This window comes from Psammomys obesus, unplaced genomic scaffold (assembly GCF_907164565.1).
Source record: "Psammomys obesus unplaced genomic scaffold, mPsaObe1.curated_primary_1811, whole genome shotgun sequence".
Classification (NCBI taxonomy): domain Eukaryota; kingdom Metazoa; phylum Chordata; class Mammalia; order Rodentia; family Muridae; genus Psammomys; species Psammomys obesus.
Genome location: NW_026596134.1, coordinates 23,373,488 through 23,400,072, shown reverse-complemented (window position 1 = coordinate 23,400,072; position 26,585 = coordinate 23,373,488). Strand labels below are relative to the sequence as shown.

Genomic DNA, 26,585 nt, shown 5'->3' with positions numbered 1-26,585 from the left:
ATGGATGATGATGATGATGATGAGCCTCTTGATTACAAGACCAAAGGTGAAAAGGCCTCCCATCTCTCACCCTTCCCAGAGTAGTGTCCAGTGACAAGGTAGACTCCAAGCTCCCTCTGTTTCTACCTGAGTCTCTGCAATGGATATGGTGTGTTACATTAGAGACAGGGTTTAGAAACCACTCAGTGAGAATCGATGCTAGACTTGGCTCTTATAAGCTCTAGCCAATCTGAATTTTCATTCTGTAGGCTGGTTGACATCACATTGAGAGTTAGAAATCAGCTATGTTTGGGAATGTTGACACCACATGAACTGGCTGGCAGTTGTTAAATTGCTAGCCTCCCCCCGCCCCAAGTTGAGTTGAATTCTGAAACTATTCCAGGGGCTGGAGAGAGAGATCAGCACTTAGAGCTTTTCACTCTTCCAGCGGACTTTAGTGCAGCTCCCAGACACTCACAATAAGCTGTATCTTCAATTCCACAGGACACCCTCTTCTGGCCTCGACAGGCACTGCAAACACACACACACACACACACACAGAGAGAGAGAGAGAGAGAGAGAGAGAGAGAGAGAGCAGACAGGTGCACATTTCATTCTTACATTCTCTCTTTTTTCCTTCCTTTTCTCTCTCTTTTTCTTTTTCTGTTTTCTTTCTTTCCTTTCCTCCTCCTCCTCCTCTTTTGGTTTTTTGAGAAAAGGTTTCTCTGTGTATCCCTGGCTGTCCTGGACTCACTCTGAGGACCATGCTGGCCTCAAACTCTCATAGAGATCCACCTGCTTCTGCCTCCTGAGTGCTGGGATTAAACACGTGCACCACCATGCCCAGACTCTTTGTTTCTTTCAGTGTTTGGCGGGTAAAGAAACCAAAACTCAGAAATTCACCCCTTTAGTCAGAGCCCAGAGCTGTGCTGGGCACAGCAGCTTCTTGCTTCCTGACCAGTGAGCCACTGCTCTTCAGATTCCGTGTCACATGGAAGCTTGTCACAGACACTTGGGAGTAAATATTGGGATCTGACTCTGTGAGCAAAAACTAAAGCATACACCTACTTGGTTGGGATCATTAGGAAGCCCACCATCCTACGATCTGAATTGTGAGGGAGGGGGCACATAATGTTAGCCTACTCAAAAAATAGGCTGGTTATACATACATGTGTGAAATCTTCAAACAATAAAAATAAATAAAACCAACGGGCAAAAAAAAAAAAAAAAAAAGGAAGGAAGGAAGGAAGGAAGGAAGGAAGGAAGGAAGGAAGAGAAAGGGAGTAGGCTGGGCCTATCTGCTTCCTGCTACGCCGTTGGGAAGCATAAACATAGCTTTCTAAACCACTGAGGCCGGCTGAAGCTGGAGGATTCACCTCTGGATCGTGTGTGTGGCTTTCAGGAGGCCACCACTCAGTGGCCTATTGAACAAACAATATCGAGCAAGTGCAGGCACCAGTGTAAGAGGGGCACCTCACCGCTGCTCTCAGCCGAGCCCCACCCAGTGAGGACAAGCATGCGCAATCGTGGCAATGAACTTCATTCAGCTCAGGAGACGTCTTCAAGCCTCTCCTTCACCGCCCAGGATCAGTGCAGAGCCCTGGGAAGAGGAGCTACGCCAACTTTGTCGAGATCCGACTGTCTTCTTTGCTCCCTGGAACAGATCCCTGTCTGTTTTCCTTTGGTTCCCTTCCCAGTCCCCACCTGTTCGGCCCTTCACCAATCTCCCGGCGGCACAGACCTGAAAGAAGTCCAAGCCTTGGGACACATCCTTTAAACCAGAGGAGTAACGGAATCGACAGCAGACCCCTAAACCCTTCCATGCGAAAGATGAGGGGAGAGTGTGAGCCAGGACCCCACCAAAAGCAGGCAGATCAGGGAAGGCAGCTGGAGCAGCCAGTTGACAAGGGACTCGGGACTCCACCAGTTCAACCATGGGGAGGTCTCATAGAAGGGGATTTCCCTGGCAGGGCTGCAGTGTGAGACTATGGGACAGAGGCTTGCCGGCAGGACCTGGGAGGCAGAGAAGAAGGGGAGTCAGTGGTAGGTGTCGCCCAATGGGCTACAGGTTTAGTTCCCAGAATGGGACGGGGGTTTTCTTCCAGATGAGAGAGACCCCGCACTGGCCCTTCAGAACAGCGATGACACCCTCTACTGCGAGGCTGAAGCCGCTTCAAATGTTGAGAAAGAGAAACCCACCAGAGAGGACTCAGAAACTGACCTGGAAATTGAAGGTGAGGTGACATCTGGGGCGAGGGGGGTGGCCAAGCGGCTTTCTCAGAAACTGGAGAGATTGGGTTCCACCAGAATGTTCCCCTCTGTCCTACTGCGAGGGAGCAGGAAGGCTATGCTCAGTACTAGTGACCTTGTCTTCCTGGCTGGCTGGGGACAGCAGACCCAGGCTCTTTCGAGAAGGCCCCACACTAGGCTGTGGTTAAGATCCAAACCAACACACAAAAGTTTCTGGTCTTTAAATCTCTCCTATGTGGTTTTTCTTTTAAAGTGTGAGAGAGAGAATCCAGATGCTTTCAGGGGCCAGAGGCATGAGATTTCCCCCTTGGAGCTGGAGTTACAAGCAAGTTGCAAGCCTCTTGACATGGTTTCTGGCAATTCAACTGAGGTTCCCTGGAAGGGCAGTATGTGCTTTTAACCTCTGAGCTACCTCACCAGCCCACCGTCACCCTGCCCCACATGACCCTTACATGATTTCTCCAGCGTCCCAGAAGGCAGATTATTATTATTTTTTGCATCCTTTCTAGAAAGAAAACAGAAGCTTAAAGATGGTGAAAATCACCCAGAGCCACCAACAGCTGGCCACAGCTATGTTAGCTGATACCACATTTGACCTGTCTTTGGCAGTCAGTAGTCCATGTCATGCCCTAGAGCATCTAACTGACTCTGGTCAGTTTGTTTATCCTGCTTCAGAGTCACATGTTTTGTCTCAACAAATCAAGCACACGCCCAGTTACCCCAGCTGATGGAGCTCAAGCAGATGCTCTGTCTTTGCAAACACCACTTTCAGCTTCCCTTTCTTCTTGTTATCCCTGAGGCAAGACGTGCCAAAAAAAAAAAAATCCTTCGTAAAGCAAGGGGAGAATGATGCTGGTCCTACTGGATGGGAGCAGCCTCCAGCATTGCAAGTGTAGGCTAGCCTAAGTCACCCTTCTTTTCTTGTTGGTTCTGTTTTATTGAGAAAGGGTTTCATGTAGTCCAGAGTGGCCTTGAACTCACTACATTGCCAAGGATGACCTTACAATCTTGATTCCTCCCATCCCCAAGTGCTGAGATAATGCCAATGCATCATTTTCCCTACCCTCTTGTGTGTTCTTGAATATGGGTGGCAGGCAGTGATCCCAGGCCACAGAAAGGGGGTAGAAGGGCAATGTGAACCTTACCCACAATATCAGCTTATAAAACCTTCCTACCAGTCAACATGCAAATTCCCTCTCCTACTCAGACCTCTTCCCCACTTGTGATGGCTTGAATAAAAATGGCCTCCCTTGGCCCATCAGGAGTGGCACTATTAGGAGGTGTGGCCTTGTTGGAGTAGGTGTGGCCTTGTTAGAGGAAGTGTGTCACTGGGGGCAGGCTTTGACATCTCAGATGCTCAAGCCAGGCCCATTGTGTCTTCTCTTCCTGCTGCCTGCTGATCCCGATGTAGAACTCTCAGCTTCTTCTCCAGCACCATTTCTGCCTACATGCTGCCATGCTTCCCATCATTACAATAATGAACTAAACCTCTGAAATGTAAAGCAGCCCCAACTAAATGTTTTTCTTCAAAAGAGTTGCCATGGTCATAGCATCTCTTCACAGCAATAGAAACCCTAACATATCACTATTCCCCAGACATCCTGTGGCTCTCTTTCTTGTTTCTCAAGGCTGCTGATAATTTTGCTTTCAATGCCTCTTTTTCACATAATTGGAGGAAATGACAAGAGCAACACTGGATATTTTGCCTGAGGCCCCTAGTTCCATCTTATTCCCCCTCACCCAGGTAGGCTTACCATTGCTTGTAGGCCAGGCTGGTCGGAAGTCTAAGGAACAAGGAGTCCAAGGGTTTGCAATAGAGAGATGGGTTCTTTGTTCTGTTAATGCTGATCAACCATGTGGAATTGTGCCTACATTTGTCATTGGAGTTTTTTAGAATCAGCTCGCTCGTTGTTGATTGCCCCAACCCTGACAACCTTAACATCTGGGCTCAGTCACCCACCCACAACAGGTCAATTAAAGACACAATTAGCAGTGGAAAGCAGAAAAATGAGATTTACTCAATGTGGCCACATTATGAAGAGGAATAAATAGTGAAATCCAATGGCCCACTCCTGCCAAGTCCATTTTCAGGATCTTGGCATAAGATATGGATTTAAATAGAACGCAAGAGATATTCATAGCTTAGGCAACCCAAGGCCAGGCGTGGTCCAGCTCATCATCAATGTCTCTGCTCCTCTCTCCCTTAAGGTGGTCTGACTATCAGAACAGTGTGAACTCTCTTTCCAGGAGACAAGCTCCTACTCCAGCTGGCACCAAGCTTCAACCTTTTCCTGCTCCCTGTATGAGACTCCTGAGGAATTCTAATTTCTTGGGGTTTATTGTTTAATTAATCTGCTTGCCAAAGGGAGGGATACAAGTGTCTCTTTAAGCTTCTGTTTAAGCAGGTGCTTCTCTAAATCTTTGGCAAAGCTTTATTCATGACTCAAGCTTTATTTGTGGTGCCGGGGAATCAAGCCAAGGACGCATAACCATGACCTAACTCTACTGCTGAGCTGTACCACCAGCCATGCCTTATGCTCTAGCAATCCTAGCCGGGGCTGGAGAGATGGCTCCGTGGTTAAGAGTGTGGATCGCTCTTCCAGGGTACCCAGGTTCAGTTCCTAGCATCCACATGGTGGCTTACAACCATCTGTAACTCTAATAGAAAAGGATCCAACACCCTCTCTTCTAGCCTCTATGAACACCAGCCCACACATAGTTCACAGACATACACGTAGGCAAAACACCTATACGTATGTATAAGTTAAATAATAATAGTAATAAAAAAGACATCACTAAGCCAGGTTGTAGTGGCACACACCTTTAGTCCAGCATTTGGGAAGCAGGTGGATCTCTGTGAGTTCAAGGCCAGCCTGGTCTACAGAGTGAGTTTCAGGACAGCCAGGGTTACACAGAGAAACCTGATCTTGAAAAACAAAACAAAACAAAAAACTATGCTAGTGAAACTAAAATTGAAATAGAGATTCCTTCAAACATCAAAAGTCAACAGCTCTGGCCTATACTACTCTGCCCTTCCTTGTTGTCTCAAGCATAGCCAGAAACATACTGGATTCAGCACATGTATGATGGTAAATTAATTTTGTGATCATCACACCTTCAGAAACCTTTTACTATGGCCAGTTTCTTGTGACCCCGACATTCGGTGACACTCTCCTGTATACACATCACCTCCCACAACTAGAAAAGCTGGGTTCTAGGGCACATACCCACAAGGGCAAATCCCAGGCAGAGAAAGATCCAGGCAGAAGAGCATGTCCCCCTGGGTCTAGAGGGGAGCCAAGGCAGACCAGAAGAAAACTTTACTTCGTTCTGGCCTTCTGTACAGACACAGAGAAATTCTTCACCATCGGACAGAAGGAACTGTACCTGGAGGCCTGCAAACTGGCGGACGTAGTGCCTGCCTCCTACTTCATCCGGAACATGGAGGAATCCTGCATGAACCTAAACCACCACGGGCTGGGCCCCAGGGGTACCAAGGCCATTGCTATAACTCTGGTGGTGAGCGTGCTGGCCAGGAGAACACAGCAAACCTGACGGAAGAGGATTAACAGGGTGGCTGGTTTGAGGTTCAGAGGGCACCCTCTTCAGGGTCTAAAGAGCAACAGACCCCGGGCCCTTCTCTCTCATTGGCTATTGTTTTCCCTGTTAGCTCATGGAAGACGCTTGCTTTGAAGACTGCGGCCTTTCCTAGTTGGGAAGTGAGGCATGATCCTGCTTCCTAGAAAATGTATGGGCTAAAACCAGGTCCAAGAGTTACTGCAATTACCAAACGTAGGCCAGGGTCTCCATTCCAAAGCCGACCTCAGCCACTCTATTCAATGGGCATGTTTCACATAATCATTTTTAGACATCCCATTGCAGAGGAAATCACATTTTCCCACATGAATAGCATCATCTCTTGGCTTGCCATGACCAAACACAAGGACCTGACCTTGATTTCCTCACAGATTTGTATCATTGATCACACATAAAACTGGCAACATCATGGAGACTTTGACAACTGTCTGTAAGTTCCTCCCTGACTTGTTCACTTAGGAGGGTGAAGAGATAGTTTGATTTGAAAGAAGCTCAGCAAAGTAAATGGGCAGATGTTCTTAGGAAGGGGCATTTAAAAACAAGTAATGGCGAGGTGGCTCAGTTGCTGAAGTGCCTGCCGCACGAGCCTGGGGAACGCAGCTCAGATCCCCAGCACTCACATAAAAACCAGGCTTGATGGTGTACCTCTGTAACTCTGATCCGGGTGGAGCAGAGACCCGCTGATCCCTGGATCTCACTGTACGCTCCCCCCAAGTCTAGCCAGTCAGTGAGCTCTGGATTCTGTGGGAGTCTATGTCAAGAATAAGGTGGTGGCTTTGCGTGCTAGTGAACGCCTTTAATCCCAGCGAGTGCTTTAATCCCAGGCAAGAGGTAGGCAGAGCTCTATGAATTTAAGGCCAGCCTTGTCTCTATAGTAAGTCCAAGCCAGCCAATGAGATCATGTCTCAAAGAAGGGGGGGGGGAGGAGCAATAGAGATTCTTTGATGTCAACCTCTAGCTTCCTCATGCTGTACACACAAGAGCACCTTCACGACATGTACATTCACACAAGCACACACACAAATACACACCAGGCCATGGTGGCACACACCTTTAATCCCAGCACTCAGAGGCAGGTGGATCTCTGAGTTCGAGGCCAGCCTGGTCTATAGAGCGAGTCCCAGGACAGTCAAGGCTACACAGAGAAACCCTGTCTCAACCCCACACACACTTTTTTTTAAGTTAATAGTAACACTAGATATGATGGCACATTAGTAATCCAAGCACTTAGGAGGCTGAAGCAGAGGCTGCAGGACTTAAAGGTCTATTTGTCCTACTAGTGAAGCTATATGAGACCTTAACTCAAAATAAAAACCAGTAATATTTCAGTTGTCCATAGAGAGAACAAAAAAAGGGGGGGAGGACTGAGAAGAAATCCTTAAAACGTCCTTTATTTTAAAGGAGAGATAAATCACAAGCACCTAAGGAACAAGGTGTGGGTATGGGGCAGTGGGAACAGCTAGTTTGACCCATGAGACAGGTGGCAAGAAGGTGGGGTTTGCCACATGTTTTGTAGCATGATAGACATCAAGTCTAAAAGGATGACAGGTAGAGAAGGTAACTCTGGGCTTTGGTGTCCACCGTGCTACAAAACACGTGGCAACGTTCAAAGCTCTGCGAAACACCGTCCTTGTTATGGGGGGAAACGGTCCCACCTGTCAAAAGCCACTGGGAGAAAACATGGATCTGCAAAGCTTAAAGGGTTGGCACGTCCCCTGCACTGCTATCCTCACCCTCTGCACTCCTTCAGATCCCTAGTCTACATTCCCATGTCCTTTCTAGTAGTCCTTACCCATTACAATACCCGAGGCTTGGTGACATCACAAAGACATTTAGCTAGGCGTTGGTGGCGTACACTTTGAATCCCAGCACTCAGGAGCCAGAGGCAGGTGATCTCTGAGAGTCCCAGGCCAGCCTGGTTTACAGAGCCAGTTCCAGGACAGCCAGGGCTGTACCGAGAAACTCTGTCTCAAAAACCTGAAAAGAACAAAGAAAGTTTATTTAGCTTACTGAGTTCAAGGGCCAGAGTCATCTCAGCTCTGGTATGACCTCAAGGCATAACAATGTGTGTGTGTGTGTGTGTGTGTGTGTGTGTGTGTGTGTGTGTACATCGATATCAGATGTCTTCCTATGTTGCTCTCCATCTTATTCAGGAGGAAATTCACTGATTCAGCCAAACTGGCTGGCCTCAGGGATCCTCCAGTCCAGATCCACCAGGCTAGGACCACAGGCATGAGCCAGTACAGGATGTTGGTGCAGAGGATCTGACTCAGGTCCTCAGGCTTGCCTGGCAAGCACATTACCGACAGAGCCACCTCTTACAGGTGCCCTGCTCTCTCCAACTCTTAAGCGTTGCCACACTGGGGACCAGGCCCCCAACACAGCATCTTCTCACACGGCTGGGATGTTCTAGAGAGAAGCCAAACGGTGGACCAGAGTGGGCGAAAGACCAACCTAGTCACTAACCACTTCCTTGTCTGTCTTCCCCTCCCGTTATGATGGCCACAGTCCAACACAACAATCCTCAAACTGGATCTGGAAGACAACTGCATCATGAAAGAGGGCATCTTGAGTCTGATGGAGATGCTGCATGAGAATTACTACCTACAAGAGCTGGTAGGATGCCCTCCTCCCCCAGCTCCTCCTGGCACACCTGGCTCAAGCCAAACCAGAGCTCCCCACCCCCACCCCAGGCCTTCATCTTTGGACTATCTCTAACCAGTCTGTGGGGTCCTCCTCTCTCGACATGACTCCTCAGAGGAGGACCATGCATCAGGCATGGTATTTTGTGGCTGTGGGAAAACCTGAAGAGTCTTTTCTGGCTGTACTTTTCAAGTCCCCAAATGGAATGATTTAGTTACCCTTGCTAACAGACGTGAGCTTCACTCACACACACACACACACACACACACACACACACACACTCTCTCTCTCTCTCTCTTGGAAAACGGATCTGGTGAGGTATCTCATTTTCAAATCCTCCAAATGAATCTGCCTTAAGATTCAAAACAAACAACTGACGTGCTTATGTGAAGTACCAGGGCTGAACTGAAGGAATGGATTGCCATTAAAGACAGTATTGGAGAAAACAAAAACAAAAACAAACACGAGATCTTGTGAAAGACATTAGAGAAGCCAGACTGCGAGCAAGCTCTCTTGCCTTTCTTCTCTCTGTCCTTTGCATTACCTTACTCCTAAGCCTCTCCCCTCAGCCTTACTATCTTAGTCATCTTCTGACCAGCACCCCCAGCCTTGGTTTTTGAGAGCCGTTCTGCGTGATTCTTTCCTGTGTCTGTGTGTTCTTACCTCTCAGAATGTGTCTAACAATGACCTTGGTTTGGAGGGAGCTAAGATCATCTCAGACTTCCTCCAGGAAAATAACTCTGCACTCTGGAAACTGAAACTTTCAGGTGAGCCCGTGGAAAGGGGAGGAGAGGACGCTCCTACCAGTGGACTCTCTCTCTATTCTACTACAGAAGGGGACTAACCAAGAGGCTTGTTAAATGGTTAGATGTGTAGGTGTTGAAGTCCCAGTGCATAGGTCTGAATCCCATCCAACCTCATTCTTCTCATGCGTAAACCATGAACAAGTACACAATTCAGCTTACACAGTGATTCTACAGACTAAGTAAATTATGTAAAGAGCCTAGAACTTGGGGGGATGTCTGAATGGGCTAGTAGTTCACGTTATTGTTTAGCTAGAACATCTTTTCAACGTCTGTTCTTCGTTTATTTCCTCTTCTATGAGATGTCGGTTGTCAGATGGGGTTTCTACGTGATTGTTAGCCATTTGTTTTCACTTCCTTTATTTATTTTTTTTTTAATTTTTGTCTGTGGGTGTTTTGCCTGCATGTGTGTCTGTGCACCACTTGTGTGCCTAGTGCCCATGGAGGACAGAAGAGGTCGGTGGATCCCCTGGACCTAGAGTTACTGTGGTCTTAAACTGCTGAGCCATCTCTCCAGTCTGAATGTTAGGCGCCCTTAACACACTACAGAAACTCATATTTGATGTCAGATAGGAAGGAGATGAGCGATACCCTTCTCCTATTCGATTTAAGCACTTCATCGAATGTGTGTGCGTGCGTGCGTGCGTGCGTGTGTGTGTGTGTGTGTGTGTGTGTGTGTCTGTGTGTGTCTGTGTGTGTGTCTGTGTGTGTCTGTGTGTTCCATCAAAGGGCATGGCAGTTATTGGAGAGCAAGAGGGCATGATCTGGAGTGAGTTGCTAATGAAGCACCCTCCCGACAGGAAACAACTTCAAGGATGAGTCTGCTGCTCTTTTATGCCAAGCCCTGTCGGTAAGGAGCGTGTTGAAATGTCCCTTGGGTAGTCTAGGTGGCCTGGGGGATTCTCTGGGCAAAGCCACTACACGGTTTGGACAACTAATAGATGTTTGGTCCCTACAAAAGCTTCAGCAAGTCATGAGATTTCTAAGTAGCAATAATTCACCCAGTAACCATTAATAGTGAAATGTAAAAAGAAAAAAAGGGATAGGAAATTATTTGCTAAGAACCCTAGCCCACCTCAGTTTCAGGTACCTAGGGGGCCTCTATCATTCTGCCCCAAGGTTAACGGAAAGATTTGTGCTCAAAGACAAAAACAGCCTCTTGCATGGGAATGGTGGTCCATGTTTGTGATCCCAGAACTAAGGAAGCTGAAGAAGAAGGACGGAGAGTTCAAAGCCAGTCTGTACTACACAATGATATCTCATCTCAAGTTAAATAAGTGGGTGAAAATAACCTCTCTCTCTCCAATTTCTTCCTCTAGTCCAATTACCGGATTAGGTCACTGAACCTCAGTCACAACAAGTTCTCTGATACTGGAGGGGAGTACCTAGGACAGATGCTGGGTATGTCTTCATGGAGGGAAGGGGTATAGTCAAGGAGGGAGGAAGGAGCTTGGAGGAAGGCCTGGGGAGGGGACCACTTAGAGCTGGCTCTCCCTTTTAAAGAATGTATTCACAAATTTATTTTTATAAAGCTTATATTTTATATAAGCGTGTTTTTGCCTACACGTATGTACATGTAGAACAAGTGTGTCGAATGCCTATGGAGGCCAGGGGGAATGTTAGATTCCCTAGAACTGGAGTTACAGACAGTTGTGAACCACCATATGGGTGCCAGGACCTGAACCCGAGTCCTCTGCAAGATCATTCAGTGCTCTTAACTACTGAGCCATCTCCCCAGCCCTTGTCCCTTCCTTTTTAACTTACCCTTGAATGTTTTCTTTGTAGGGTTTGCTTTGATGGTTTTTCTTTTGATGTTTTTCTTTTAGTTGTTGCTGCTGAGGTTGCGTTTTTCACTTTTCAGTTTGTTGGTTTGATTGTTTGTTTGTTTGTTTGTTTATTTTAAATAGTGTCTCACTATTTCTGTATCCCAGGCTGGCCTTGAACTTGAGGTCCTTCCGCTTCAGCCTTCCACGTGTTTGGATCAAAGGAGTATGTGTCCTGAACGCTCCAGTTATAAAAGTGGTACAAATCGTGGTCAAAATATTAGGGCAAAGCAAACATCTGGATGTGAGAAGCAGTGTGCACGAGGGCTGGAGAGATGGCTCAGCAGTTAAGAATGCTTGCTGCTCTTGGAGAGGACCAGGGCTCCATTCCCAGCACCTGAATCAGGCAGCTCATAAGCCCAGACCATCAATCTCATCTTGCAGGCCTCCTTGGGCAGCAGCGCATATGGCATATACTCACACAGAAACACACACAAACACATGAATAAGGGATAAGTAAGAACATCCCAGGCCTGGAGAGATGGCTCAGCAGTTAAGAACACTTGTTGCTCTTACCGAGGACCCAGGTTGGATTCCCAGCACCCACATGGTGGTTAACAACTGTCTGTAATTCCACTTCTAGGGGCATCTGATGCCCTCTTCTGACCTCCACAGGCACCAAGCATGCATGTGGTACACAGACATGCATGCATGCAAAACATGTACGCATAAAACAGAAATGAACACATCTAATTAAAAATTAAAGATTGCATTCATAAAAAGCAAATAAATAAAGGGGCTGGAAAGAGGGCTCAGTGGTTAAGAGCACTGGCTGTTCTTCCAGAGGTCCCTGAGTTCAATTCCCAGCTACCACATGGTGGCTCATAACCATCTACAAGTGGAATATGATGCCCTCTTCTGTCATGCAGGCATACATGCAAATAGAGCACTCATATACATAAATAAATAAATCTTCAAAAAAAATTAAATAAAAAGAATCTCTTTTAAAAAGCAGCCAGCTGGCATTGGGTAGACAGGAATTCCCACATGTCATACTAGTAGCATAAACTGTACCTAAAATAATTCACATATTTTATAGAAATGTATTAAAAACATATACATGATAAAAGATGACAAAGATGATCTTTTGGGAAATGTTTTGATTTTGCTTTTTTGAGACAGGGTCTTTCTATGTAGCCCTGGATGTCCTGAAACTCGCTATGTAGATCAGGCTGGTGAGCTACCGTCACCCAACTCTATAGTGTTAATTCCAAGTGTAGTTGTTGTTTGTTGAGACAAGATTTCCCCCTCGAACTCCTCATCTTTCTGCCTCCACCTCTCAAATTCAGGGATTAAAGGCATGTGCTACCATTACTAGCAACCAGGGACAACTTTAAAAGATAAGCAAGCAAGAAGGGAGTGAAAATACCCCAGTGGAGCCTCAAAAGATTAAAGCTTGATTTACCCAGTGAGTTCCAAGCCAACCTCAAGGTTACAGACTCTGTCCAAAAAAAAAAAAAAAAACAGGTCTGACTTTTGTAGATCCATAGGCACAGTGGTGTGGGCCTGTAGTCCCACCTGCTTGGGAGACTGAGACTAGGAAACCATGAATCAGGGCTAGAGAGCAAGCTTGGCAGTTAGGAACATTTGCTCTTGCTGAGGATCCAAGCTCAACTCCTGGAACCCACATGGTGGCTCACAACCATTCGTGTGTGTGAGCCGGGCACGGTGGTACACATCTATAACCCCAGCACTCAGGAGGCAGAGACAAGAAGACTACCATGATTACATAGCCAGCAATGGCTGTATACTGAGACCCTGTCTAAAACACATGTGAACGTTAAAAGTGTGTTTGCTGTGCAAACCTGCCACCTGACTTCAGATAATTGTGTCCTGACTCCTATCCATCTTTAGCTAATTGTATCCACAGGCGCTCTCTCTCTCTCTCTCTCTCTCTCTCTCTCTCTCTCTGTTTCTGTCTCTGTCTCTCTCTCTGAAACAGTTTTACATAATCCAAACTTGCTCTAGAAGTTGCTATGTATCTGAGGATGACCTTGACTTTCTGATTCTCCTGACTCTTATCTTCTAAGTGCTAAGATTACGATATGATGCCATGCCCAGTTTATGTGATGCCAAGGGCCAAACCCAAGGCCTCGTGCATACTAGCAAGCACTCTTTACCAACTGAGTCCCAGGGTCCCAGACGGCCACTTAAGACAAACTTCACTGTATTTGTGACATCAGGGTACACGTCTTTAAGAACGGAGCCTTCCACATCCTATGCTGTTTTCCTAGGTGGTGTCTCAGAGTATATACCTCTTCAGGGGAGAACATCTGTGGTTTACCAGGTAGACTGTGCCACTTGCCCTTGATAGTAGAAGAGTAGGGCTCTTTTATTGCGTCTTCCCTAGAATTGGGGATCATCTTTCAATCCTGTAACTAACTGAAAATTGTCACCTGGCCAGGCACGGTGACACACAACTTTCATTCCAGCACTTGGATGGCACAGATGGATCTCTGCAAGTTCCAGGACAGCCAAGGCTACATAGTGAGACCTTGTCTTTAGGATCAATTTTTCTTAAAATGTTCTAGCTTGCCCATCTCCAATGCTGCAGGTCTGAGGCTGGGTTTCGGGGATATGGGGAATGCTCACTGACTCTCTGTCCCTCCCAGCCCTCAATGTAGGGCTCCAGTCACTGGACCTGAGCTGGAATCAATTCCACACTCGGGGATCTGTGGCCCTGTGCAATGGTCTCCGGGTAAGTCACAGAACTGTTTCCTTGTGGTCACCGTGGATTTGAGTGTACAGAGCTCACAGTGTCTTTGGACTTGTTGGGTTTCTTCCATGATTTCTGGCTATGCACTATTACTTTAGAAATCCTCCCTGCTGAAGCCTCTGTACCATCTTTAGGGATTCTTTCAAAGAATAGTTCAGCTAAAGGGCAGAGAGATTCCCAAAGGAATGAATCTCAAGAGGAGTTGAGCATGAGCCCACCTGGAGGGGACAGGAATGATTACATAGATATGTCTCTACATATATATATATATATATATATATATATATATATATATATATATACATACATACATACATATATATATAATTTATTTATTTATTTATCAGATACATATAATATCTGATCTGTGGGTTAGCGGGGAGAAGGAGGGTGAGGGTGAGAGTAAGGGCTAGGCTAGGCTGGGATAGGTTAAAATAAGAGTTGTGGGGGGTGATAATAAGGGTGGGGTTGGAGTGGGAGTGACGATAAGGGTTGGGGTTTAGATTAGTTAGGATGAGGGTGGGGTGAGGGTGGAGGCTTGGGGCAGAGCAGGTGGTCTGGGCATTTTTCTGGGTAAGCCTTGATGCTAGTGCTGTTCCCCTCCCATGGAGACTAACGTGACCCTGAAGAAACTGAACGTCTCCATGAATGGCTTTGGGAATGAAGGTGCTCTGGCCCTGGGGGATGTCCTCAGACTCAACAGCTGTCTGGTCCACATAGATCTCAATGGCAACAGTATCAGCAATGAAGGGGCCTCCCGAATCAGCAAGGGACTGGAGTACAATGAGACCCTCCAAGTGCTAAAGGTAGACACGCTGAACTGGTGCTGCCTTCGTATGTCTGTCTGTCTGTGTGCCATGTGTGTTCGCCTGTGTGTGTGCGTGTACATATATTTGTGCGTATGTAAATGCATCTGTAGATAGAACTAGATGATAAAACTGGACTGGATACTTCAGTGCACATACACACACACACACACACATCTAGTACTTTAGTGTGCACATGCTTGTGCCTGTGCTATAGACCCAGGGCTGGTAACATGTGTGCTTCTAAAAATGTCCTCTGGGTCTCCCTTGGCATTTTCTTCACACAGGCTTTATTATGCTATGGGGATACTAATCCTAGATCCTGGTGGTTTCTTGCCTTCCAGCCCAGTCCTCTGTAGCCTCAGCTCACCCCTTCTCTCCATGACTCTCCCTGGCCTCTGGTCTCCTCCTCTCCTTCTTAGCACTTGCCTTCATGCCTGCCCCATTGAAGAGGCTGGTACACAAAGGTCCATGATGGCCTTTGACCTCCTAAACTCAGGGGCTGCTGCCAGAACACTCCCTCCCCTCCCTGCAGAACCTGCTGCGATTCCTAACTATGCTCCCATTTGAATGTGAACGCTTCCTAAGAATAAGGATGTTCAGAGGTCACTAGCCATGATCATATGCCTCATGTCTAGCATGGTGCCGGACGTACAGTGAATCTGTAGTAAGTAGACGGATGGATGAATTAACATTTCATTGTAAATTAGTTTACTTGTGGAAACTATTTATGACGCAGGCCTGTTGGGTGGTTTGAAAACAAGATGCAAGACTTATGTTCCTGAGTCCTCTCCCTGGGCTCTTTTCAAGACACACTCTGTATCAGATGATGCAATAATTCATCAGCCATTAGCTAATGCGGCCAGTTATCTCTGCCAACTCCACTATCCAGATGGGAAAACTGAGGCTAAGTAACTCATTTCGACCACATACCTATGAAGAGAGTGGCCACTTGTCTAACTTGCCCCTGTGACCAGTGGAATGATGGAGGCATGACAGGTGCTGAGGTCCTTCTTGGTGACGGAGGACTGGACATGAGAAAACAGGAGATGAGTCTGCTGTCTGAGGTGCTGCTAAGGGGACAAGAAGAAGACACATTCTTGCAGAGGGTTACGGCCAGTAGAACCAGACCAACCATGTAGGACCAAGAAAAACTAGAAGTTCCAGCCAGAACAGAATTGGACCACTAAACTCAGAGAGTCCGCCCAGCCTGTGAGTAACTCAGCCTCCAGGTCCAGTGGAACCAAGGATTATTGTAAGAACTTGAACCTTTCTAAAAGTTCTTTATATATATATGATTTACTTATTTTATTATGTATTCAATGTTCTGTCTGCATGTACACCTGAACAATAGAAGAAGGCACCAGATCTCATTATAGATGGCCGTTAGCCACCATTTGGTTAACTCAGGACCTCTGGAAGCAAGCAGTGCTCTTAACCTCTGAGCCATCTCTCCAGCCCCCTCTAAAGGTTCTTTTGACTAAGAAGTCAGGCTGGAGAGATGGCTCAGTAGGTAAAGGCACTCCCTGCCAGGCCTAACGCTGAGTTCAATCCCCAGAACCATATGCTGGAAAGAGAAAAAAAAAAAAGACTCCTACAAATTGTCCTCTGACCTCCCCATGCACACCAACCATGTATAGATGCATGCATACACACACACAGAGATCATTTTTAATGTCTTAAATGAAAGAAAAAAATAGAAAAGGAGAGTCCCACAAGAAGTATCTACTGCTCTCCACATCCATTCCCTTTCTGCCCCCAGTCTTGGGAAACTAAGAAATTTCCCTAGGACGTGAGTCTCACAAAGGCTGGATGCCAAGCCGCATAAGCTCAGGATTTTTCTCACTGAAGGACGTCAGAACCTGGGAAACTGGCACACAGTAAACGCTCAATAAAACCGTGGCCTCCCTTCCGGTACAACCCCCAGGAAAGGCCTTCAATGGCAGCAGCCGCCACTCCTACACTTCTCCATATTGCACTGGGCACCTTTCTGAATGCTGTGGCTGGATTATTAGGTTGGACCCTTGGGACAGCTTCTCCATGGCGACAGGTACAAAGAAGCCAGCGAGTCAAACCCAAGACTGGCTGACCACATGCTCCCTCTTCCTAAATTCCATCCATGCTTAAGTGGCTCTCATCACCCTTGCAATAATAACCTAAGCCCACAAGGTCCACCCTGTCACATTTCCTGGCTCTGCTCCAGTTAATGGAATGGTGGTGTTGCCCAACACCCATGGTCCTCCCTCCAGCACGCCTTCACCCTTGCCTGCTCTTTTCTTCTTTGGTGAATCTTTTCCCCCTCTCTGCTCCTGCTCCCCCTTGAGATATAATTAACCCCCTCTCATCCCAGTAAGGTTTCCCTCAAGGGCCCCCTACCTGTGCTAAGCCCTCCTTTCTTTGTTTCTACAGTGTGTCTCTCTGTCACTACTGTCATCAAACATGACTGGATGAGTGGATGGGTGGGTGGATTGATGGATTGAAGGATGAGTGGATGGGTGGATGGATGGATGGATGGATGGATGGATGGATGGATGGATGAGTGGATGGATAGATGGATGACTGGATGGATGGATGGATGGATGAGTGGATGGATGGATGGATGGATGGATGGATGGATAACTGGATGGATGATGAGCCTGATGAGTTGGGTGGGTGGCTAAATGGACGGATAGGGAGAAAGAGTAATTAGTGGATTATGAGTCGAGGAATGGAAGGTGAGGTAGATTAATGAGTACATGAATGGGTTGGTGATAGAAGGAGAAAGGGATGGGTTTATGGATTATGGGTGGGTAGATAAATGAGCAGGTAGGTGAGTGCTGAGTAGTGTGTGGAAAGATGGAAGTATGTATGGGCAGACCGATGGACAGGAATAGATACAGAAGTCTAGGGGGTGACAGAGGCTGCGGTTTGATGGAGAAAGTGAAGTTGCACTCTAACACAGCCTCTTCCGCCCCCATCTCAGCCTCCTCCTGCTCTGCCCTTCTCCCACAGCTGTTCCTGAACCCTATAAATATGGAAGGCGCAGTTTTTCTTATCACGGCCATCAAGAAGAACCCCAAATCAAGGATGGAAGAGCTTGATATTTCTGTAAGTAATCACATGCCAGTCACTTGCACCCAGCGAAAGCCAGTTACTGTGCCACCAGCTGTGTCCCGTACAGACCCTCACACACAGAAGACCAGAGGCTAAGCGATGGGAATAGCCCTTCAGCCAATTGCACCACAGTTCAAAATGGTTTACTTGATCCTGGGGGTCCAGGATATGAGCACCGAAGGGTGTCAATAAGGAAAAAGAGAGAAAGAGGTGGACAGAATTTTCATACTACCAAATTCAGTAATAAACAGACTGGGTCTCAGAATGTTCTAGAATTCCACCCCCATCCCCACCCCCCCCAAAAAAAGTGTTCAACTCTGTCTGGGCTGAAACTTGCTGTGTAGACCAGGATGACATCAAGCTCACAGAGATCTGCCTGCCTCTGCCTCCCAGAATGCTGGGATGAAAGGCGCGTGCCACATACCCAGCCTGCACTCCAGGATTTTGAGGAGCCACCTCATAAATGCGCTTTTGTTTCCTGACCTGTGGCCCATTGTGCTCAGAGTTGCCCCTATGGGTGATCCCTTCAAACCCTCTTCCCCAGTGAGTCTCAGGCTGTGGCCCATTTAAAACTAACCATTCTGTGGGTGGAGTCACAAACTCCCTCATTTCCCACTCTACCCACAAGGAATCTGAAGCACAGCCATTAGGTCATTTGCCCAGGACCCATAGCAAATGAGAAACACTTAGGAGTAAGCCAGGGCCCTGCCTCCTCCTCTCTCGTTCCGTGAAGGCAGTGAGAACCCCTTTCTTTCCCTAGCGCTTCACACTGATCTTTTGTAAGATTACCCTAATGCTTGCAGCAAGCTGAGTCGTGATATTTTGAATATCCCAAACTAAATGCCTCTCTCCTTGATGACACTGCTTGCTGCTCTTCATTCTCAATGTTCCTTCACCTGCCCCTCCCTACTCCTCCTGCCCCGGAATCTTTCTCCTCAGCTCTCCACTGCACCGGGATACAAAGCACCGCCCCCCTCGGCCTCCACCCACACTGCTCCAGAGTTTTAGCCGCATTTAGGTTTCACAGCCATTTGCACACCTGAATGAACCTGGCATGTGTGAAGCCTGGTACACTTGAGGGAACCTTAGACATGCACCGCTTAGGGCTTAGATGGCACAGGAGTCCGTGAGTCATGACCTAACCGCCATTAACAAGCCTACCAGAGCCAATGGACAGAGTCAGCCAGTCTCTTTTCTGATACTGTGATGAAGCTACTGGAGCCAGTATGTTACAAAGAAAGGGTTGCTATTTAGTTCACACTTCCAGAGGCTGAATGACCCAGTAGCACGTCACCAGTTCTGGTGAGGACCCTCTTGATCACCTTACTCTCCAGCAGCTGGCATCATAGTGACCTTGCATATGGGAAGGAAAGCACAGTGCAGGGAGAGACAGGAACCCAGAGACTCAGTCTTATGTGCTGACAAGTCCTTCTCCTCTTCCTCTCCCTCCTCCTCCTTTTTTGAAACAGGGTTTTTCTGTGTAGAACTGGCTATCTTCAAACTTGCTCCGTAGAGCCAGGCTGACCTCAAACTCAGAGATCTGCCTGCCTCTGCCTCCTGAGTGCTGGGATTAAAGGGGTGCACCACCACCGCCTGGCCTGACAACTCCTTGAACTAACAGGTCACCTGAACACGACACCTGTTCCTGTGAGGGCAGTGACCTCCCATAACCCACTCTCCTTCCACCAGGCTCCACCCATGAATGGTCCCCTCACTCCTCATACTACCACCCTGCACCAGGACTCCTACCCTTCTGGCAACGATGGTGCCGTAACTCTGAATGGACCTGGAATCCCTGCTTTGTAGACACTCCTAGGACCAGAGTCTGCAAAAATCTTCAGCCCTGAAGCATGAGTTCAGTCCTTTGAAAAGGCAAAGGGTACTCGCTGCCACATTCAAAGAAGGCAAGGGTTGCCTACCCAACAGAGAGCAGGGTTAGATCACTCTTCCAAAGGACACATATTCTCATGGCCTGGAAGCCAGCTCTGACTCCTTCCGAAAGCAATGTTTCAAGTTTGCTGTGAGCCATAGCAGGATGGTCAGCACCGGGGATCCTGAGTACCAGGAACAGCATCCACGTAGGTGCAGACATGTCAGGATGTCTGTTTATAGACCAGTCTCTGATCTCTATCACTGTGCCCCGTCCGGCAAATGTGGGTGCTTACAGTTACCACCTCCGACAAAGCTGAGTTGATAGCATGTGACAAACAAGCCACTCGAACGTTATGAAAACATCTGAGAAACCTCTAGGAGACCTAGGCATACTGACACATGCCTACAATCCCAGCACTCAGGAGGCTAAAGCAGGAGGATAACCATGAGTTCATATGCCCATGCTCCATAGTGAGTTCAAGGCCGGTCCAAGGTACAGAGTAAGAACCTATCTTGTATATATTTTATATGTAAATATAGAATATGTAATAATCATATGTGTATTTATATAGAATATAATACATGTAACATAAATATGTTTATTTTTTAAACCTGGGAAACTTACAAGTCAGTCACAAGCTAGAAAACACCAGCCATGCCAGTTCAGGAGCAGAGCAAACCAGATAGGACTGAAGTGCCCGAACTTGGGGTGGCAAAGAGAGATGGGTACTGTGGTCAGCAGCCAAATGGCAGCACCTCCACTATGTTCTCTCTCTTCCTGCTGCAGAACATTATGGTATCAGAGCAGTTTGTGAAAATGCTGGATGGGGTCTGTGCCATTCACCCCCAGCTGGAGGTCCTATACAAAGGAGTGTACGGTTCAGCCACCCAAAAAAGCATCTCGCTGTGGACCAACCCCTTGAAGCTGATCCAGGTGAGCCCTGCCTCCCTCTTAGAGTCTCAGAGAGTCCTGGAGGAAGCTGCTTCGTGGCTCAAAAATAAACCACCCAGCACTGGCTCTCTCTGAGTGTCTATGTGATTCCTTCTTTCTTCTTTCTTCCTCCTCCTCCTCCCTCCTCCTCCTCCTCCTCCTCCTCCTCCTCCTCCTCCTCCTCTTCTTCTTCTTCTTCTTCTTCTTCTTCTTCTTCTTCTTCATCTCCTCCTCCTCCTTCTCTTCCTCCTCTTCCTCCTCCCTCTCCTCCTTCTGTTTTGTTCTGGGGGGGGGGGGTTGTTGTTGTTTTGTTTTGTTTTGTTTTGTTTTTGAGATAAGGTTTCTCTGTGTAGACTTGGCTATCCTGGAATACTCTGTAGACCAGGCCTGCCTCTGCCTCCTTGCCACCACTACCTGGTTCCATGTGATCCTTTCTAATAAGGTTCCTTGCAATAGAGACCTGGAATATTACCTCACATATTGGGTTCCTGAATGCTGCTTCTTACCCCAAAGGAGAGAAGAGCTGAAATGTGATAAAAGTAGAAGGTGAAGGCACAGGATGGAGTCCGCTACCTGAGACTTGCCTTTTACTCATGTGCCCACAAAAGCAATCACTAAGGCCTTTTGTGCCTCAGTATTTTTACCTGTAAAATGGGTACAGACTAGAAGGCTGGCTGTAAAGATGAATTACTTAACAGGTGTGAGGTGCTCAGAGAAATTCCTAGACACACAGAGCAAGTGCAGGCAGCTACAGGGGGCCTGGGAGTAGAACCATGTGAGTCCAGCTGAGGAACCCTGGAACTGCAGACTCATAAAGAAGCTTGAAAGGCAAAGCTGGCCAGAAACACTGGGTCAAATTTCAGACATTGCATTGGGGTTTGATTTCATCTGGCATAGGAAGCCGTGAGAACTGCTGAGCCTTGGAAGTGATGAGAATCCACCCAGGACTATTGGGAGTGACATGAGAGGATAGAAATAGAAATGCCACTTTTTAGATTCCCTAGCAAAGCCCTTCTCGATGTGAACATTTGTGGGGAACTCTGAGAACCCTGGGAGTGCCGAGAGCCTGTCCAACCAACCCTACAGCAGAAGTGTGATCTCAGCTGAGAGAAGCCCCACCCCCTACCCACAGAGCACCGTCTGCCCAACTCTTAACAGAGGCCATTTCAAACCCAAATGACAGACTTAGATCTGGCCACCATCAGCCCACACTCATGTGAGAACAGGGCAGCCTAGCAGCCTTAGTAACCTGTGAAGTCAGGGAATGGAGGAAATGAGTGGACCCTCTGTTGGGTTGGGGTGAGGTTGCTGGGAAGTGGACAGAGACAGAAACCATAACTCCTCTGGCTGCACTTGGTACTTGCTCTAAAAAGCATAGATACCTCAATCAGGAGTTCCTTCTGTTCCCCAGGCATTTCTGGGTCCAGGAGTTTGGCCCTCTTTGGGAGACAAGCAGAAAGATACAATAGCCATAATAAAGCCAACTGTTTGCTCTTTGCATCTCCTGCTTCTCTCAGAGATATGCACAACAACAGAAAATGACAACTGCAGAGTTCCTAAAGAGCTTGAATACAACAGAAGCATCGGCAATATCTGTGAACGACCTCAGGAAAGCCATCACAAAGGTGTGATACCCAAACACTCTGGATAGTGTAGGGTGGTAGGTGGACAGGCAGACATATGAAAGCGTTTCCTACTGTTCTCTAAGGATGGCTTGAGGGCACTGCCCTCATTTGTCTAGACACGGAGGGAAGCTCAGCACCTCTCTTAACTCCCTGCTCAAATCTTTGTCACATGGCCTGCTGCCACTCCTCGGCCCACTGCCATTCCTCAGCCCAGATGCACCCGTTCACCTCAGAGGCCTTTCTCCCATTGCATTTGGCTCCTAGGAAGATGAGAGTGAAAGAAAAGACCATGTCCTCAGACCTCCCGCGTTCTGCCTTTAGACCTACCTTCCCACCTTTCCTCTTAGCAATAAAGTGAATGGAGTGGGGGTACTAGAGGTCCCCTGACATGTATGCATGAAGGGATCATTTGGGTTCAGGTTTCTCAGGCCTGAGCATGGATGAATGCTTAGTTCCCAGGCCCACAGGGCGAGAGGCCTGGCCAAGACTAAGCAGCTAAGAGCAAGAATGTCCTTCACAACGCAGAGAAACCGGGTCTCTAAAAACCAAAACCAAAACAAAACAAAACAAAAACGGTTGTCTGGAGGCAGGATGAGGCCTCCTCCAGTACTTTCCCTGTGGTAGACGTAGCCACCTCTTAGCCCTCAGCTTCCAGCATCCAGTGATCGCAAGAGGAGTGAGACATCATGGGGTCACCGGGGATGAAGGAAAAAATGGCTGCATAATTCATCACATCCACCACCTCAGCAAAACAAGGTCCCCAATCAACCGGTACCAGGTCAGAGAGCTGATAAAGAAGCTGGATGAGAAGAAGGGTATGGTAAACTTCAGGTGAGCACGGCCCTCAGTCCTTCCCCCTCCTGCCACAGAGCACGACCGAGGGACCACCCCATCTATGTTGGTGAGATAGAGTACATGACCCACCATGCACAGATGCCTCATCCCAGATCCCATGGCCAGGCCCCAAGGTTCACCCTCCTTCTCATCCTCAGTTCACTTAGATAGCAAGACCTGAGCAAGACACTGGGACCTACGTCTGAAGAACTCCTGCCCACACGACAAAGAGACAATGTCCAGGCCTCCAAGGTGAGAGGAGGAGGACATGGGGGAGGGGGACGGTATGCAGGGGCCCAAGGGAGGCCTCAGTTGAGCAGCACCATGTTTCTGTTATCAAGGACAACTTGTGGAAGTAAGTTCACCACGTCCATGACATGCATTCTGGGGATCAAAGTCAGGTTGTCTGGCTTCTAGCAAGGGCTGTTCTAGGTGCTGAGCCATCTCAATGCCTTTGTGTGTTTTTGTGTCTGCATGCTGAATACAGAGGGTTGGCATTTTCATCTCCTGCACTCCACCTTATTTTTTGAAACACTGTCTCTCATTGAAACTAGAGCTCACTGATTCGCTGGATGGGCCGGCCAGTGGCTTCCCACCCCGGCTCCGGCATTGGGGAACCACCACACTGGTTTTTAATGCGTGTCTCGGGATCTAAACTGGGGTCCTCACGCGCTCACACGGCAGGCTCCTCAGCATCTCTGCAGACCATCACTCATCCTGGTCCCTTTGCCTTTTGAACCAGTTCCTTAAAAGCCTGGAAGTCACAACAGCCAGGCAGGTCTGAAGAGAAGCTCCAACAAGACAAGTCCCGACAAGTTGTGGTGACAATGGGGAGATCAAACTGAAGGTCGGATAGATCGGTGACGGTGCGGCCAGAGTGAAGTGTGACCAGATAAAACCCGACTTGATCAAGGGCGTCTCTGTGCTGCTGATGGGTGTTCCCTTCGGTGGGGGGAACGCTCGGGGTTTAGTGACCATCAGGGGATACAGCCTAGGAGTTCTAATTTATAACCACAAGGACTAGCAGGGAATGTAAGATCGCTAGACAGAAGGAAAAGAGCCTACAAGGACCCACTTAAGGCACAAAAGCAGTAGTCATGGGGCATCATAAATTGAGTCAAGGGGACGGGAGGCAATGGTAGGAAGATACACTGAGGAAACAAGGGTCCTTGAGAAAGAGGTCTTGTGGGGCCACATGGAAGGCACCTAGGGTAAGAGACCAAAAGACTTGGCATACAGTCAGGCCCAGCACAACCTGTTCATGTGACCTTGGAGCCTCAGTGGTCTCACCTGGCTAATGGAACACAGCAAAAATAAAACCCAGCCTTTTCCTGAGCTCATCAATTTGTGTTGCATTTTTAAATTCCTTGAGAGGGCCATCGAGGCAGCCCAGGCAGCAAAGAAAGGTACTTGCTGCACAAACCCAAGCCTGTTCACCTGAACTCAATCCCGGAATCCGTGATAAAAGGAGAAAACTCATGTATTTTGGCCTCTAACCTGCATATACATGCCATGGCACGCATGCATGCACATACACACACACACACACACACACACACACACGAGCAAACACATATAATATAAAATTTTTTACCTCTTAAGAAAGGAGGCTGACAGAGCTAGGTGTGACTGCTCATCCCAGCAAGCCCAGCTCTCTGGAGGCCAAGACAGAAAAGTTTATCGCTCTAAGTTTGAGGTTAGCTTAGGCTACATAGTGAGTCCCAAGCCAGTCTCAAAAAGAAAAAAGAAAAGGGCCAGAGAGATGGCTCAGGATTTGAGAGTTTCGTGGCACACACAGACCTGCATTCAACATACATGAACCCAAACCTAAAGAGTCGGGGGGGGGGGGGGGGGAGAAAAAAGGAAAAAGCAAGGCAGATTGCCAGAGGCCTCAGCATTCTGAGGGGTGACCACTGTGGAGCCGTCAAGGCAGACAGTCGAGGGCTTTGCACGTGATAACCGGACAGGCAGGTGGCTGACAGGCCAACCCTGGTGACCGCTTCCCTGTGGCCAGTGCCACAGTCTGACCTGAGCTGAGCTGAGTTTCCGTTAGCTGGATGGTAGCCTAGGAGCTCGGGTCAGAGCAAGGAGAAGCAGTAGAGCAGCGAACATTGTTGTGGTGTTCTGTGGCTGTCGGACCTGCCTCTTACGGAGCATCCATTAACTGATGGGGTCTAGGGGAGCCATAAGGATTGCATGGCTAAAGGAGCATACAAATGTGTAAAGATGATAATAATTGAAGATCGGAGCGGCTATGAATCAGTTGAAACTTCCAGTTTCTTTCTCTTCATCTCTGTATGAAATTGAAAAGAAAGCAATGGTTATTACCCTATCACCACCTCCGGTCCTCTGAGTTACCCTTTGACCCTGACACTCCACCTTAAGCAAGAGAGGGACACACCGCCAAACCCAAACCTTCCCCTCAGTGTCTCAAGAGTCCCCTCCACCCACCCAAAAAAAGGACTTATCAACTCCCAAAGGTGGCGTCATTCCCAATTGTAGCCACTAGGTGTCAGGTCAGCTCCAAAAGTACTCAGGAGAACCTTCACTGAGCTCTTTAGAGATGTTCCCTGAACTTGGAATCTTACATGCACTTCCTCCAACATCCTGAACGTCAGGCCCTGCAACCCAGCCTTAAAAGCCCTAGGGATCCAGCAGTCCAACCCTGCGTAGACCTTCCTCCAAGGCTCTGCGTTCTCTGTGTCAGTCGGGGTTACTAAGGGCTACCATGCATTTCCGTAGTCACGAAGAAAAGCTGGCACCTGGGCAGTTACACAGCCAGGCCCCTGTCCAGCCAGCCCACTAGGCGGCAAGAAACATCACTGGGACGGCAGGCACCAACAAACCAGCAAGCCGGCAGGAGCCTGGAGGGGGAGGAGGGGACAGCGGCAACCCCACCTCTACTCGTAAGCAGGAAAGCCCTGCTGGAGTGGCAGAGGCGACCAAGGTGAGAGACAGCCTAGAGGCATCCTAGGAAGCAGCAGTCTGGGTTTACCCCTCCTTCCATTCTCCAGCTGGGCTTTGAGAACCAGCTCTGCATCCTCCCGCGACTGTAGGATGAGCGCCGTTAAATTCAGCTCCCAGTCAGGAGAAGTTCGGCTTCCTGTGCGCGATCTCCAAGGTAGCAAAGAATAATGCTGAGATTCGCGGTCCCAGCAATGTGTTTGTTTCAACCATGACCCTTCCCTGTTCCTCCGAGGCCGCCTTGCACCTTCCCGCCACCAGGGGGAAATGTAAACGCTCTGCCGACATCAAAGTGGAAAATTCTTAAGGCTCAATGGCTTGTGCGAGGGGGACAAAGGCGGCTCCACGCTCCGTACTCCACTTCTTCCTGAGAAGGTTGATGAGTCCTGCCCATCCCCACCCCAGGCTCCCATGCTTCTAAGAATCCCCATGTGGTTCAGCTACCCAACTGGGGAAATTATTTATTTATTTTACATCGCATCCACCGGAACAGGAATTACAGACAGTTGTGAGCTGCCATGTGGGTGTTGGGGATTTAACCCAGGTCCTCCGGAAGTAGAGTCCATTCTCTTAATGGCTGAGCCCTATCCTGCTCTTCCCCCCCCCCCCCCCCCGCCCCCCCCCCCCCCCCCCCCCCCCCCACACACAC

The 26,585-nt window shown here is 48.2% G+C and overlaps 1 protein-coding gene across 1 annotated transcript; it reads left to right on the top strand.

Moving 5' to 3' along the window:
- On the top strand, positions 1-24,275 carry Lrrc74a (leucine rich repeat containing 74A). Its single transcript, XM_055593125.1, is given in 15 exon segments — positions 1-46; positions 2,085-2,213; positions 5,576-5,748; positions 8,335-8,442; positions 9,140-9,236; positions 10,073-10,122; positions 10,592-10,673; positions 13,708-13,793; positions 14,423-14,617; positions 17,609-17,704; positions 20,370-20,516; positions 22,031-22,140; positions 22,895-22,969; positions 23,131-23,224; positions 23,715-24,275. Coding segments are annotated over 15 exon segments (1,530 nt in total). The 3' UTR covers positions 23,757-24,275.
- The last annotated feature ends 2,310 nt before the right edge of the window (positions 24,276-26,585 follow it).